The sequence below is a fragment of the Aptenodytes forsteri genome, unplaced genomic scaffold (assembly GCF_000699145.1).
Source record: "Aptenodytes forsteri isolate BGI_AS27 unplaced genomic scaffold, ASM69914v1 Scaffold154, whole genome shotgun sequence".
In the NCBI taxonomy this organism is placed as follows: domain Eukaryota; kingdom Metazoa; phylum Chordata; class Aves; order Sphenisciformes; family Spheniscidae; genus Aptenodytes; species Aptenodytes forsteri.
In genome coordinates, this window is record NW_008794083.1 from 2,152,430 (window position 1) to 2,166,559 (window position 14,130).

At 37.0% G+C, this 14,130-nt stretch overlaps 1 protein-coding gene across 2 annotated transcripts in view; it reads left to right on the top strand.

The window, feature by feature from the left end:
- Positions 1-1,689: 1,689 nt before the first annotated feature.
- Positions 1,690-14,130, top strand: part of ZCCHC6 (zinc finger CCHC-type containing 6) — a 31,491-nt gene continuing 19,050 nt past the window's right edge. For both annotated transcript variants that reach the window (XM_009273091.2, XM_009273099.2), the window contains exons 1-9: positions 1,690-2,211; positions 6,300-6,475; positions 7,045-7,161; positions 8,176-8,353; positions 8,811-8,899; positions 9,943-9,994; positions 11,799-11,868; positions 12,735-12,861; positions 13,615-13,734. In XM_009273091.2, the coding sequence (XP_009271366.1) occupies positions 1,716-2,211; positions 6,300-6,475; positions 7,045-7,161; positions 8,176-8,353; positions 8,811-8,899; positions 9,943-9,994; positions 11,799-11,868; positions 12,735-12,861; positions 13,615-13,734 (1,425 nt within the window). In that variant the 5' untranslated portion in view covers positions 1,690-1,715. The remainder of the gene's footprint in view (positions 2,212-6,299; positions 6,476-7,044; positions 7,162-8,175; positions 8,354-8,810; positions 8,900-9,942; positions 9,995-11,798; positions 11,869-12,734; positions 12,862-13,614; positions 13,735-14,130) is intronic.

The window sequence follows — 14,130 nt, forward strand, 5'->3', positions numbered from 1 at the left end:
CTGCCGCGCGGGAGCGAGGAAGCCCCGGCCCACGTAGCGTGTTTCCTGCGTGGTGGTGACGGAGGCCTGTATCATAACATCACTGTCTGGGTCCTGTTGGCAACTTGGCCGGCGCTGCCCGCTGCTTCTGGCCCCGCAGAGAACCATGTCGTCCCCCGGCTGCGTTGCTGCTGACCCTCCGGGGCAGCCCACGCTCCCCACACCAGGCCAGCACCTCACATTGTGGCTGGGAGTCAGAGGCGAGTGTGAACTTTGACTCTGTGCTCCCTTCCTGCGCAGGGAGTGTGTCATCATCCAGCCTGGCGGCGTTGCTTCTGGGGATGACTGTAGACTGTAAAACAAGCTGGTATTAGGTTACTCTGAAATTCAGATTTGACGGCAGTTTCTTCCCTAAAATAGGAAGCAAATTCACTTTGTGTGTTTTAAACTTTTCTTTCAGCTCTTAGCTGGAATAGTTGCATCTCCACAATCGTACATAACTGGCTATGAAGTCAGGTCTTTAGGACAGGAATCCTACTTGTTTTGTCACTCATGTGAGAGCAGAACACCTCTTCTGCTTAAGAGGAGGATGAACACTAAAAGCGTCAGGCCTATAGAAAGCAGACACTGGGATGCCTAAGGGTGCTTTTGGGGCCTCCAGAACTTAAAAAAAAACATTTAAGAAAATCAGGTACCCTACTCCCATATTAAAGGCAACAGAAGGGCATTTCCTGCTGTTTAGGTGCTTCTTCTAAATGCCCTACAGCCTTCTCTGCATCCTTAAGCACCTACACGTCTTTTGAAAGAGAAAACCTTTTTTGTTTGGTTGTGTGTGGCTATGTTTAAATCATACAATATTCAGTGTCGATGTGACCACTGTTGCTTACGTGTGTTTAGCCAGTCTCATTCAGGTAACCCCTTCTCACAATCCACATGGGTTTATGGTAACATTGGAATTATAGCTCCCTGGAAGTATTTTACAATAAGAATATGGACATGACTGGGCGGGGCGGGGGCACAAATCGGTAGCCCGGATTTTTTAGAGAATACTAAGATAATATGAAATATGAGTGCTTAATACCCAGTAATGTGAGACCTCAGAATGCTGGTCTAGGTAAAATGTGCAGAGTGCACTGGGCAGTGCAGCATTGTTTCTTGATCATTGTATCAGATTTGCCTGGCAGATGGATTGCTACTCAACTTCTGTATCTCTATCTCCTCTGATCACAATTTTCATCCTTAACAAGGTGAATAGTGTCTACTGTGGGGAAAGGGGAATATTCAGATGATGTAGAATGGCTTCAGGGCCATCCTCATTATTGCCTCCTACATATTCTACACGCTACAAAGTTCCTTCAGTCATTCTTTCAAAGCTTTCCTGTACTGAGCTGAGACTCTGATGTGGACTCTTAAAAGTAGTTATCTGTCCTAAAAGCGTCTAGACCTTAATGCCCCAAAAAGCCATAGGCTGTCTCTGCACTTTGTGAACCACCCATAGGTGTTAGACATTTCAAGAGGAGAAACCTAGCTGAGTTTTGAACTGCCTTTTGTTTGGTTGGAGCAAATTTTGCTTTCTACCAAGACTTGCTTGCCTTGATGGTATTACCGAGCCAGGGCTTTGATTGTTGAGATTTCCATAACAAATAATAACCACTGTTTATCACTGGATTAATTTTAAAATACAACTCAACTTTTTAATTTCTAGGTGGGAATCACTAAATTGAACAGCAATAACCATGGGAGATGCTGCAAAACCTTGCTTTGCCAAACAAAATAAGGAACAGGAAATTTTACATCAAGAAGAATTAAAAGGAAGTCCCTTACAGAAAGACTACCGAGTCATGGATGAATACGGAAATGGCCATAGCAATAAAATAGATACCAGCCTGCAAAAGAAAAAGGGAACACCAGGTCGTTACGGAAACAGTCCCAGGCGAGGGCCACGTAGTGTTTTGAGTAGCCCAAATTCACTTAAAAACACAACTTACAGTCAAGGGTCAAAGTTAAATGATACCCAAAGAGACCAAATGAAGAAGTGGGTATCTGATGACCACCGTGGTACTTCTGACAGCTGGAGAGAGTACAGATCTGTTGCCTGGATTCCTGTGCATAGCAGGACAAGAAAGGACTCTTTTCATGAGGTTGAAGGTGCTGGGAACAGAAACGTAAGACGACAACTTCAGGAAGACTTAATGAGTGAAGACATGCCAGACATGCAGAAAGGAAGCTCTGGTAATCAACATGTTTGCTTGTTTTTCTATAGCTATCCAGTAAAGTAGCTTTCTCTGTGTGTTACTGAAAAGTAAAATTTCAAGATTCACTGTTAAAGCAAAAAATCATCTTTGTTCTGTCATATATTGCAAACTATTGACTGTACTATACTGCAGCACTTTAAACAAATTGTTACAGCAAATGATACAGAACTTGTTTATAAATTGTGTTGTCTTTGTAAGTTAGTTTATAAGTGGTAGGAGAAAGCAGATAGCAACATCTGTGTAGTGTCCCTGTTCGCAGTTTTCCAGGTACAATTTGACTGAATCTGTCAAGGCTGATAAGGGATGTTTCAGTTAAGTTGATACAGGCTAAGATTTTGGAGCTACTGATGAGGTCTGTAACAACATATCTTAATGAAGATTGAAAACAATGCCTCGTAGGTATCGTGAGAACTTAATACTAGTAACAGTAATACAATAACACAAAACTAATTCTCCATGCATATTGAACTTCTCTATGGGCAATTGGTACTAATAATGAGAGTACAAGCCCTAAATATTGAAGTGCAAGAAAGAACAGGCTAAGGGAGGGTAAAGTGGTCGATATCATAAGATCTTCATTGAATGTGAGTACCAGAAGGAAGTCTAAGTAGATCCAAGCAGAAAGAGGGAGCTTTAAAGAGAATATAATTAGATAAAATAAGGAAGACTAAGGCACAGATGAGGTGCTACTAACACGGAACAACTGCCTGTTAGCAAGAAATCTGTCTTGTTTAGCTAAGATCAGGGGCCAAAGACAGTATTGATCTGCCCCCTTGCTGAGAAGGAAAGCTATTGCTGGATAATACCAGGAAGTCCAGGAATTAAATGTCCTTTCCCTTGATATCAGATGTCACTAAAAAGATAAACTGTGAGCAGGTGCCCAGTGTCTCTCATTGTTAGAAATAAGTTGCACACTTAAGCTCAGCCTCAGATGAGGAGAGAGCAGAGAAGAATGCTTTCGCAAGTTTGTTCTCCAATTTGCTGGGTCTAATGAACTTTGTTCTGTGAAACTTCAGGAACTCTCTGAAGTAGATTTTTGGAACCACTGGCAATCATACCTGAGAACTTATTAAGGAGAAGTGAACTACTGGCATATAGGAAAGGGCAAGCGTCTCTTAAAAGTGGAATTAAAAAAATGGTACTCAACTTTAATCCAGGGAATCTGTTCTGGAACAAATAATGTAACCTACTATGAGTATTTGAAAGGTAACAAAGAGATGACTAGCAGTAAACATGGATTTGTCAAGAAAAAAGTATGCCAAGTCCTTCTAATGTATTTCTTTAAAATGGTGATCAGTCCCCTGTGGACGTGGGAGAAGCAGTTGGTAGATACTGCTAGTACTAGTACTGTAGTACTTTAGACACTCTTAGGTGACAGTTCTGTAAGTAAACTAGAGGAAAATTCTCTAGATGAAATTAATACAAGAGACTTGCAGAGCTAATTAGATAACTACACTCAGACAATACTTACCAAAGATTTTGTCATAATGATAGGAAGCATTGAGCAAGTATCTACAAAGATTCTCTTCTGCTCAATGTTTATTACACTATTCTGATGATGAATGAAGACAGTATGCTTATTAAGTGTGTGCTTTTAAATTTGAATATGCTGTGAGCTGGTAAGAACTGAATGTGGAAAAGCAGGAAGGTCAATTAAAATAACTTTGCACAATTGGAGAAATGACCTATATATAGGTTGAAATACAAAATAAATATGTGCAAATGCCATTGTTTAAGTAGGAATGCTGACTGTACAAATAAAGGAGGAAAAGTTATTATAAAGTAGTATTTTTTCAGAGAAGAATCTGAAATCATAGTGAATCAGAAGATGATAATGAGTAGTCAGTGTCATGGTGTTGTGAGGCATGAAAACAGACTTTCAGCCTGAAGTAGTCCTTTTTCTGTAAGTCTTGGTAAACTCAGTTGCAGTACTCTGTCCAGCTTTGGCACCCTACTTGAATGAATGAAATGGAAACAGTCCAAAGAAGAGCAAGAAGAATGCCAGGGCACACAGAAAACAGAAACTACACAAACTAAACAGTCCCAATCTTTCTGCAAAAGGAAAGGGTGGGCAGGCATGATAACAGTCTTCAGCTGTCTAGAAAGGTATTAAAAAGCCCATGTAGTAATCTGACTTGAGTCTTTCCGATAGATGGGACACAAAGCAATGGGCCTAAAATGGAGCAAGAAAGGTTCAGATGAGGAATAAAGGGAAAGTTTCTAATGGTAAAGCTAGAAAAGTACAGGAGAGGTTGTGTGGGCAGCTCATGGAGTACCTGAAGGCCTTTAAGAACAGGTTAGGTGAGCATTGCTCAGGATTGACAAAGTTCATTTCATCCTGCTGCGAAGCACAAGCATGGCATAGCTCACCTCTTGATGTCCCTTCAAAAGCTCTAATTCTGTCAAGTGGCAAACAATTACTAAAAATATTTCTTTTAGCATTGCCTTTTACTTGAAATCTTTTATGCAGTTGTCCCTTTCCTTTACCTTAAGGAAGGAGTTTACTAAATCTCTGAGGCACTGATTTTTCTGCAGGAGCTTTAACTTTGCCTTGCCTTTAGTACTTTATTTAGTCATTAACCTATAGTTAGATTGTCACTATTGTAACTACCAAATATTAGAAGTATTTATTTACTTTGTAATTTTTTTAAGTTATTTAGTGGTTACAGAAGTAATTGGTAAGTAGGTAGTTGTCACACACTTTCCTGCAAAGATGTTCATTTAATACACATTTTTCTCCAAGTTCTGTCCACAGGGATTAGTAAAAATGTAGTCAAACAACTGTGGCAGATCTTAGGAGTCTGAGCAGGAGTCAGCATGGAAAATGGAAGGGATGTGTAAAGTTCAGAGACTCAGACTTCTGTTTCTGCTCCTTGGAGCTTCCTTTGGAGTACTGTCCCTGCAACCTATTAAGCCTTAGTTCTGTGTATTCCAGCATAAACTTGTGCTGCTGCTGAAAGAAATTAATGTTACCATTTTTGTCCTGTTCCTGTTTACAACACTAGCACATGCATGCTGCTTAGTGAACTGAATCAAACAGCTGGTTGAAAATACACAACCAGCTTATTTCCTTTTTGCCAATTATTAGAGACAAAAATTGTGGTCGCATGAAAGAAACTTTGTGAATGTATTTGGTAGAGCAGTTGTGTTTTATCTTTTTTTTTAAAATTATTAAATTAAAACCTTATGCTATGATAAGGGTTTTGGAGCAGCAGTCTGCTGCTTCAAAATCATGACAAAGTTTGCTTACAAGTAGAAGTCGTATTTACATTAATTGTTCCAGAACTTTTGCTGTAAACATAACAAGCTTTTTAAGCATGTTTATTCTGCTAGTTGTATAGATTTATTAAGCAATGTGTGCAAATACTTAGCAAGTTCATTATTTATTGACTTACGTAGCCAATAGGGTTGTTGTTTTTTTTTTTTCACTTGTCTATTTAATAATGTGAAGGCAATACTGATCCATATGCTCATTTAATTGAAAGGGAAGTGACATTAACAGGCAGTTATTACTGGTGATAATAAATTGTTGTATGTCAGCTAAGCCATGGCAGTACTATATCATAGTGCTGTTAGCTCTTACAAATCATTCAAATTGGCTTACACTCAGTAATTCTGTGATAGTCGTAGTGGTCTATGGGTCAGTTCACCTTCTATCTTGTTTGTCTGCCTAAGCCTGACCAGGCATCCTGAAATCTTTGGTTATATTCTACCTTTTCATTGTAATTACATACAGGTATGTCTCAACTAGGCAGTGAAATCTATTGCATTTAGTTTTATTTTTTTGCCAGCTTTAACAAAGCTATCTAAATAAGGTCAGTGACTTCAATGGGACAAATTAGTAGTTTTTAGTACTTTGGAACAAAGGTACTATGGGTTATGACATAAATATACACTCTTGCTATTATCAGACTTGCCCAGAACAGATTATGAAACCATGCAGGGTGGATGATTTGTATGTTCTTTGACTCTTGCATAAGTAGAATGGTAATTAAAGAAAAAACCAAAATGCTGTGTTGTACTCTGAAGTTATTTGACATATTTGCTCTCATAACTCTTTATAAGAAATGAAGAAGCTTAGGAAACCGAGAAGATCAAGAAGAACTAGAAAAGATGAGTATGATCAAGATGAAGTGGATGGCCCAGTCATAGATGAATCTGTGCTGTCAGCAAAAGAACTCCTAGGGTTGCAGCAAGCTGAAGAACGATTGAAGCGAGACTGCATTTATAGACTGAAGAAGGTGCCTCTGTCTTTACTTGTATAGTCCTCTCCTATATTTTTGTCTGTAAATACCATATAGAGGGTACACTTTGAGCAAATTCTCTGACTGTAGCTAGAAAGTCTAGTTATAGAACTGATGTAACATACAAAATGGGTGCTGTTAATGAATTGTCAAGAGAATACAGGTTATTCTTGGGTTTTTTAGTATAGTAAATCTTGGTGTGACAGCAATTTAAGCACAAAAAATGGCTGCTCCATTAGTTCATGAATTAACATCAGATCACTAGGTGCTGGGGCAGTGGACCAGAAAAGTTTTATTGTATGTTTGTTCAGTTAATATATTCTTCCATGGGCATTGGGTATTTTCCACTGTAAAAGCAAGGTGCTGGGCTTGATTGACCCAGTACCACCATTCTTCTGGCATTATATTTGATATGCAAACTTTCTGACTGTAAAGATGAAGTTAGGAAAGCTAAAGTGAGTATTTCTGGACTTAAAAGTTACAGTCATTCAACTTAGCAAGGGTATTGAATGAAATGAAGGTAATATCTTTCTATATTTTAGGGTTTTTTACTATCTTTATTTTAGCAACCTCGAAGCTACCCATCAGCAAAATATACCTGCAAACTGTGTGATGTTTTGATTGAGTCGGTGGCTTTTGCTCATAAGCATATTAAAGAGAAAAGACACAAGAAAAGCCTAAAGGTGAGTTAAGGACAAGACAAAATGTAAAATGCAGATTTATGAAACTCTCCTCACCCTACTAATGACAGTGGAACTGCACTGTTTCTAAAATCATTCCACATTTATTTTTTACTGTGTTTGAATCTTCTTTAAAGCTATTACTTAATGATGCTGGTAAAAAGAGTAAACTTGGGACCTGGACTTTGCTTCTGCCCTCAGCTTTGGAATTTAATTTGTACTTTTTCATGTCTATTATTATTAAAAAAAGTTCTCATTTAAAGTATCACTCAGTAATATTTTGTTACTGGTGATTGAAGTATAATAAAAAAGCTGTACCGACTGACTCTTCTGTTTTGCTGTTCTGTAATTCTTCTTGTAGAATAGTTATGTGTATTCTTCTTAGTGTATATTTCATTGGCATATTTCAACAATGAAGAGTTTTGATCAAGTCCAGAGCAATGAGGAGTAGCAATAGTTGGTATGGCAGAATTAGAAATTACAACCTATATGTCAGGGTGAAGATTTCAATTCAGAAATACTGTAAATGAAATTAAGAACTTGTGGAGTATTACAGACTTGTTTATATGTAAAGGAAATAGGTTTGGTTTGGACATAAACATCAAAATAACTTCCAGCATAACCTCAATTTTACTTTCTATTTTTTTAATTAAATGTCTTCTGCTCCTTCTACTTTCTCAGCTTGAAGTGGACAAAAATATTTGTCTTCTGCAGGTTTTCTATTTCTTCCTCTTTAACTCCTACCCTTTGCCACTTCATAGGTGATGAAAGAATTGGTGACTTTTTTTTTAATGTTCCAAATACATGTGTATATACCTCTGCACATTACTGAAGCCTCCTGGAATATCTAATTCTTTATACCTGTCACAGTTTCTCTCTTGATGTTCTTGCTTCCAATTACCTCCATTATGTGGAAAACCTGTGGTGGTGTTACTTGGGATGAGTTGCAGGCATTCATTCTAGCACATTAAGCAACTCAAGAAAATCATTAAAATGTCAGTCTTATTATCTTTAAAGGAAAAGCAAGAAGAACAGCTACTGACCGCTCTGCCTCCTCCAACGCCTTCCCAGATACAAGCTATTGGTGTTGCTATTGAAAATGTAGTGCAGGAGTTTGGCTTAAATAATGGAGATCTAGAAGAAAGGCTCAACATTAAAACAGTGATGGAAAACTTACTGCATCAAAAATTGCCAGGTATTATTTGCAATTTGTTTTAAATTCTAGAATTGCCAAATTAAAAAAAAAAAAGAAAGAAAATAACAGCTCATAAAATGAAAAATTAATTAAAAACCTTGGCTAGCTAAATTCTAAAACAATATATTTAGTTACTAGTAGGTTGAACGACATGATGTGTCAATATAACCCTGTATCAGAATTAAATTACAATGGTGCTTGTGACACAAGCAGACCTGTAGTAAAAAATGAAGATGAACAGAACGTGGGGGGCATTTGACCTTCATCATAAGACTACTAGCAACAGCATGGAAGGCAGGATTTACTAAGACAGTTCTGTGCTGTTGGAAGACCCTTCTTCATTTCCTGTGGTTATCAAAACTAGATGTAGGTTTAAAATCTACTGACAATGCTGTAAAGTAGCTACAGACTTAGAATTAGGTATAGAGTAAATGCAGTATAATTCTTTTTGTTGCAGAGTGCTCATTAAGATTGTATGGCTCCTCCTGTAGCAGATTTGGTTTCAAAACTTCAGACATAAACATAGATATCCAGTTTCCTGCCAATGTAAGTAAGACCATTTTATTAAGTGTGTCTAAGTGGTTTTGAATGTTTGCACCTTTATGTAAATTATGGTTTAAATGTAACTTACAGTGTGGTAGTAGCACTTTTTATGAAAATGCATTGGGTAAAACAGAACTACCACATTAAAATGGTCTTAAAATGACATTCCTTGCTTCATACACCAGTAATGGTCAGGCAGTGTAATACAGCTTTGTGGTTTATCAAATCTTTCTTCTGAAAAACTGAAAATACTTAAAACATCTGTACTCCTAGCAGTCCTATAAGACAGGTCATTATTTATCTTCTCTTACAGCTGGATTAAATGGCGCTTCCATGATCTTGTTTCTGTACTGATATATGCACATCAGAGTTTTTGATTGTTAGGTTATTTTTGAGCCATGAAACCATATTACGTCATTTATATGTGAAGCAATTTAAAGCCTTGATTTGTCGTGCTAGTTGTTTCTATACATCTTTGTGATTGAACATTGAAAAGAAATTAAGGACTGTGAAAAGCTTTTGATTCCATACTTAAACTTATTCCTGCTGTAGTTGATTTGGCAGTCTCATAGTTAAAATTTAGCATTTCCTCTAGGAAACAAAGATGGAAATGTAGTGAAAAAGAATGATCCAAGTTCATAACATGCATATAATTTTAAAAAGCTATGATTCCAATCTTTGATTTGAGATGGATCCACTATGTCAGAAGGCAATCATATTTAAGCACACTGAAATAGTATTTCTGTTTGTATTTTTTTTTTCCACAACCAAGTCTTTGATAGAGGTAAAAATAGCTTTACTTACAATTACTCCAGGATTTTTTTTTTTCCTTCAAAATAAGTAGAGTTCCTGTTCCTTTTGATACACTTTAGCGATAACCAAGGAGTAAGAGCAGTTTTTTCTCAGTTGCTGTTATTTTGTTTCCTTCTTGCTGCCCTCTCTGGAATAAAAACAGAAGCAGCCTAGGGGTGATGTTTTAAAATTTGAGTTGTGGGAAATCACCTTTTTGACAGCTATGAAAACAGCTTTATTACTTTTATTGTCAGATGACTCAACCGGATGTTCTCTTACTTGTGCAAGAAAGTCTCCAGAACAGTGGTAAGAAAAAATTGCTGCCTTCTCAATTCCATTAAACTGTTACTGCTTACTATTGTTGAATTCCACCTCTGTTGAACAGGTAAACCGCATGCTATTCTTTTTTTAGAAAGATGTGAGACTGAAAAATACTGCAGGAAATAATACACTGGCAGAACTGACTTTTATTTGGTATTCAGTTTTATGACTATTGAAGTCCCATTATTTGTGTTGATATGAGAAATTCCTAGTGGGAGGTTTTCTTCTACATTATAAGTGAAGATGTCATTAAACTTAAGGTAGACTGTGCTGCCTTTCTTTCCCCAGACTGCTCTATTAGCCATGTATAGTACAGAAAGTAGCCTAAGCTCTTCGAACACGTGATCAGAAACTTGATAACATACTTTCAGATTGTGGTCTCTTTTCCTGTAATTATGTGCATATGCCTGTTAGTGCAGTGAGGCCATGTACAAATGACTGCATACAGACACATGTTTTCTTTCAGGTAATGAATACAACTCTATGCACTAATACAGGCAAGTAAAGTTTAAGATCTTAAAAAAAAAAAAATGCACTTACTCAAACCAATTCAAGCATATGCAGACAAAAAATGAAAAGATGGGAAAGAAACTGTGCTTTTAAATGCAGATTGCAAAAAGAAGCATTACTACTTTCTTGCCTTGCTTTACACCCACAGCTGGGAAATCAGACCGTATGGTTCAAAAAATGTATATTAAACATGCATATATTTACTGACCTAGATTTTTCGCATTGCCACCCCCACCCCCCACTGTATGTGCATCATCTTGTCTGGTCAAATGACCGTTACAGTCTTTGAGAATGGGGTTATTGTTCAACCAGACTGGAGGAATGATGACCCAGATGCCCTAAAAAGTTAGAATCTCTAACGTGTTTTGAAAGCAAGGAATATTTCCATTAGCATCTTGTGCAAAGCCTTTTTCTGTGAGTCAGAAGATACAGGGACAGAGCGTTAGGCATTTGAGGTACCCTAGTGGCAAAAGCAAGATGTTTTCCAAAGAAATCAGGTGTCCAAATGGCTAGGTAACATCAAGAAGACCTTGTCATTTCAGAATTTGAGTTGGGTATCTAAAATTGTTTCATAGTTTCCTCTCTACCTGGCCCAGTGAAACAGTGAGGCATCAAAAAATAAGCCCAGTTTGGATCAATAAACTCCACTTGGAGAAAGGACTGCAGTGGCATCTGTACTTTTTTAGTGTTAAGATAAAGATGTAGCTGAACTGTATTTGGAAACCTATATAAAGAATAAGAGGAAAAAATAAAAAATTAAGCATAGCAAGAAGACATTACATCATGTCAGTAAGCCTGTTCTATACTTACATAGAGCATTTCTAGATTACCAGGGAAAATAAACTTGGAGATTTTCTTTCTGTCTAGTACTGACATAATGCTCTGGTTTTTTTCATCTTTCACACTAACATTGTTTTACAGATGTCATTGGTCTGTCTGCATGCCTGGATTACTGAAGCCAGCACTTAAAACAAAATTTGCCTGCTTAATTATACCTACTGTGTATATGAATTTTGAAAAGTTCCTTTTTTCTTGAGTATTTTCTTAACATTGCTTATCATAGAATATAAACCATGCTCTTCCCATCACATATGAAAAACTTGCTTTAGAAGAGTGCCAGGATTAATCTATCAGATGTACTGAGTTATTTGTCTCAAAATTAGTCGTTTTATTAAGAAGTTGAGGTTCTAGCTGTACTCCTCTAGTAGCATCCAGTTCAACATATTTTTTGTCAACACCATGCTTAACGTGGCTGCTTCTTTTTCTTTCTCCCCCCTAGAATCCTTTACGGAAGTTGATGCAGATTTCCATGCTAGAATACCAGTGGTGGTGTGCAGAGAAAAGCAAAGGTCTCGGTTGTCACTTTGTGTGTTCTAATAGTATATAGCAATGTAAATTATATGTACCAGCATCTGAAAAATGACGTTTCTGTACTAAATTATTACAGTTCCATGGATCTTGAAACACAAACTAACACTCATGGGCAAGTCATTCCTAGCCTAGAATAAGAGGGTAAGGGTTGTTCTGTCCTCAGCTGTGTATTTCCTAATCCCTTCAACCATTATGGCTTCCAGCATGTACCCTTACCCTTCCATTTGGGATAACTGCTTAAGCAGATTATAGGTAATGTAGATACCATATTAAATTATGGATTTCTGTAAGGGCAAGATCAGCTTGGTTAGCTTCACTAGTATTTTGAGAACAAGTGAAAGACATTTTATTTTGCCCATTTAATGGATATCTCTTAAGATTCATGAAACATTCTATAAACAGCTACTGATACAGAAATATTAGTAGTTATTTGCTGCTGCCTTGATCTTTCACTGTTTGAAAATGTTTCTTGTGCTGTTTCCACAGCACAGAAACTGTTTTCTGATGGGTGTGGTATGGAAAGATGTTTTTGATTCATGAAGGAAATTAGTACTGTAATTTTTTTTTTTTAGTTCAGTGAATTAATATCATTAGAAACAAATACTTAAATTTGAATTGTATTTGAAAACACTTTTACAGAAAATTATAATGCATAGATTTTCAACCTAACCATAAATCAAATTGGTTTTCCATGCTGCTTTTTATGTAGATGCAGTGTCTTTGAGAGGCTGTGAAGTCTTTCCTTACAGCCTTCTGCTACACTGTTTTGTGAGATGTCATCTGACCTATGTCTGTTCTTATAAAAGCTCCAAGATCTTTTACTTTGTTTCTTTTTGGGTTTTAGTGGCCTTATTTGTAAAGTGAGTGCAGGGAATGAGAATGCTTGTCTGACAACAAACCACTTGGCTACACTTGGAAAACTGGAACCTACTGTAGTACCTTTAGTGATTGCCTTCAGGTACTGGGCAAAGGTAAGAATCATTTGTATTCCCCCATCTGTGAATAAATATTGAATGAACATTGATATTATGCTGGTAAGACTGTAGGTATGGTTTAGAAAACAGTTGTTGAAACTGTCTTTAGAAAAAGAGTTGGGAAAAGGATATTTAAATTTTTTATAAATTGTAAATTTTATAAATGATGTAACTATCATTTCTGTGTTATAATGTTCCACTAAATTTCAAAAGTGGAATTTTAAGCTTCAGCAAGTGGCATGCAGACTGTAAGTATCCTGCTCTGTTACCAGACAAGTCAGAGGAACGTATATGAAATGGAATTATCAGTTTCCCATAAACTTACTCCATCTGGAAAAACATGAAAGAAAAAGCTGCTTGTTTCCATACATAGATGAAAACTTTCTTGTGAATTAAAATAACTTGTTCCAAAACTTTGTGTGCCTGCAATTAAAATATGATTTAAGAAAAACACTGAAAAACTTTTGGCTTGTACTATATCTACATAAAATGAGTCATCATTTTTGCAAATGTGCTGTATGCTGTCTGTTTTGCCAGTCTGCATCCTATGGCTCTTACACTGAAAATATTATGGTAATAACATGACTCCAGTAAATATGCAGGCCTTGAGAACAAAGTCCATCTCACAAGAGGTCAAAGATGTCCGAGTTTCTGTCAGTGTTTAATGTGGCAGACTTCTGACCAGTAATTAAAAAAATATTTTTCACGGTATCACTTGAAACTTAATGACTGCACAATTTATTTTTACAGTTGTGCTGCGTTGATCATCCTGAAGAGGGAGGCTTGTCACCTTATGTGTTTGCTTTAATGGTTATTTTCTTTCTACAACAGAGGAAAGAGCCTTTTCTACCTGTCTATTTGGGATCATGGGTATGTGTATTAATACACTGAATAGTATGAATGAGAGGACCAATCACTTGTGGTGGTGTGTAACCTGTCAGCTTCTTGCTATTCTGAGCAAGCCATAAGTCAGCCATTTCTGCAGGAATTCAGAAGGAATGTGAATTCAGCCAGACTATGCCTAACCTTTGTACACTTGGCTGTAAGGATGCAATTCACAATCCCAGTCATTGAATTAAATGCTCTGTTGCCCCTTTTGTGAGTAAGGAGAGCTGGGCATTGAATAATGCACTTCATAACAACCTACTTCCTCATTTCTTCAGCCTTTCTTCCAGACTCTTGAGAACTCTGAATTCACATAGCTACCTCCCAAAACAGTGTCTTGGATTTTGACATCTAAGTCTTCAAAATGTAGACCACAGCTGG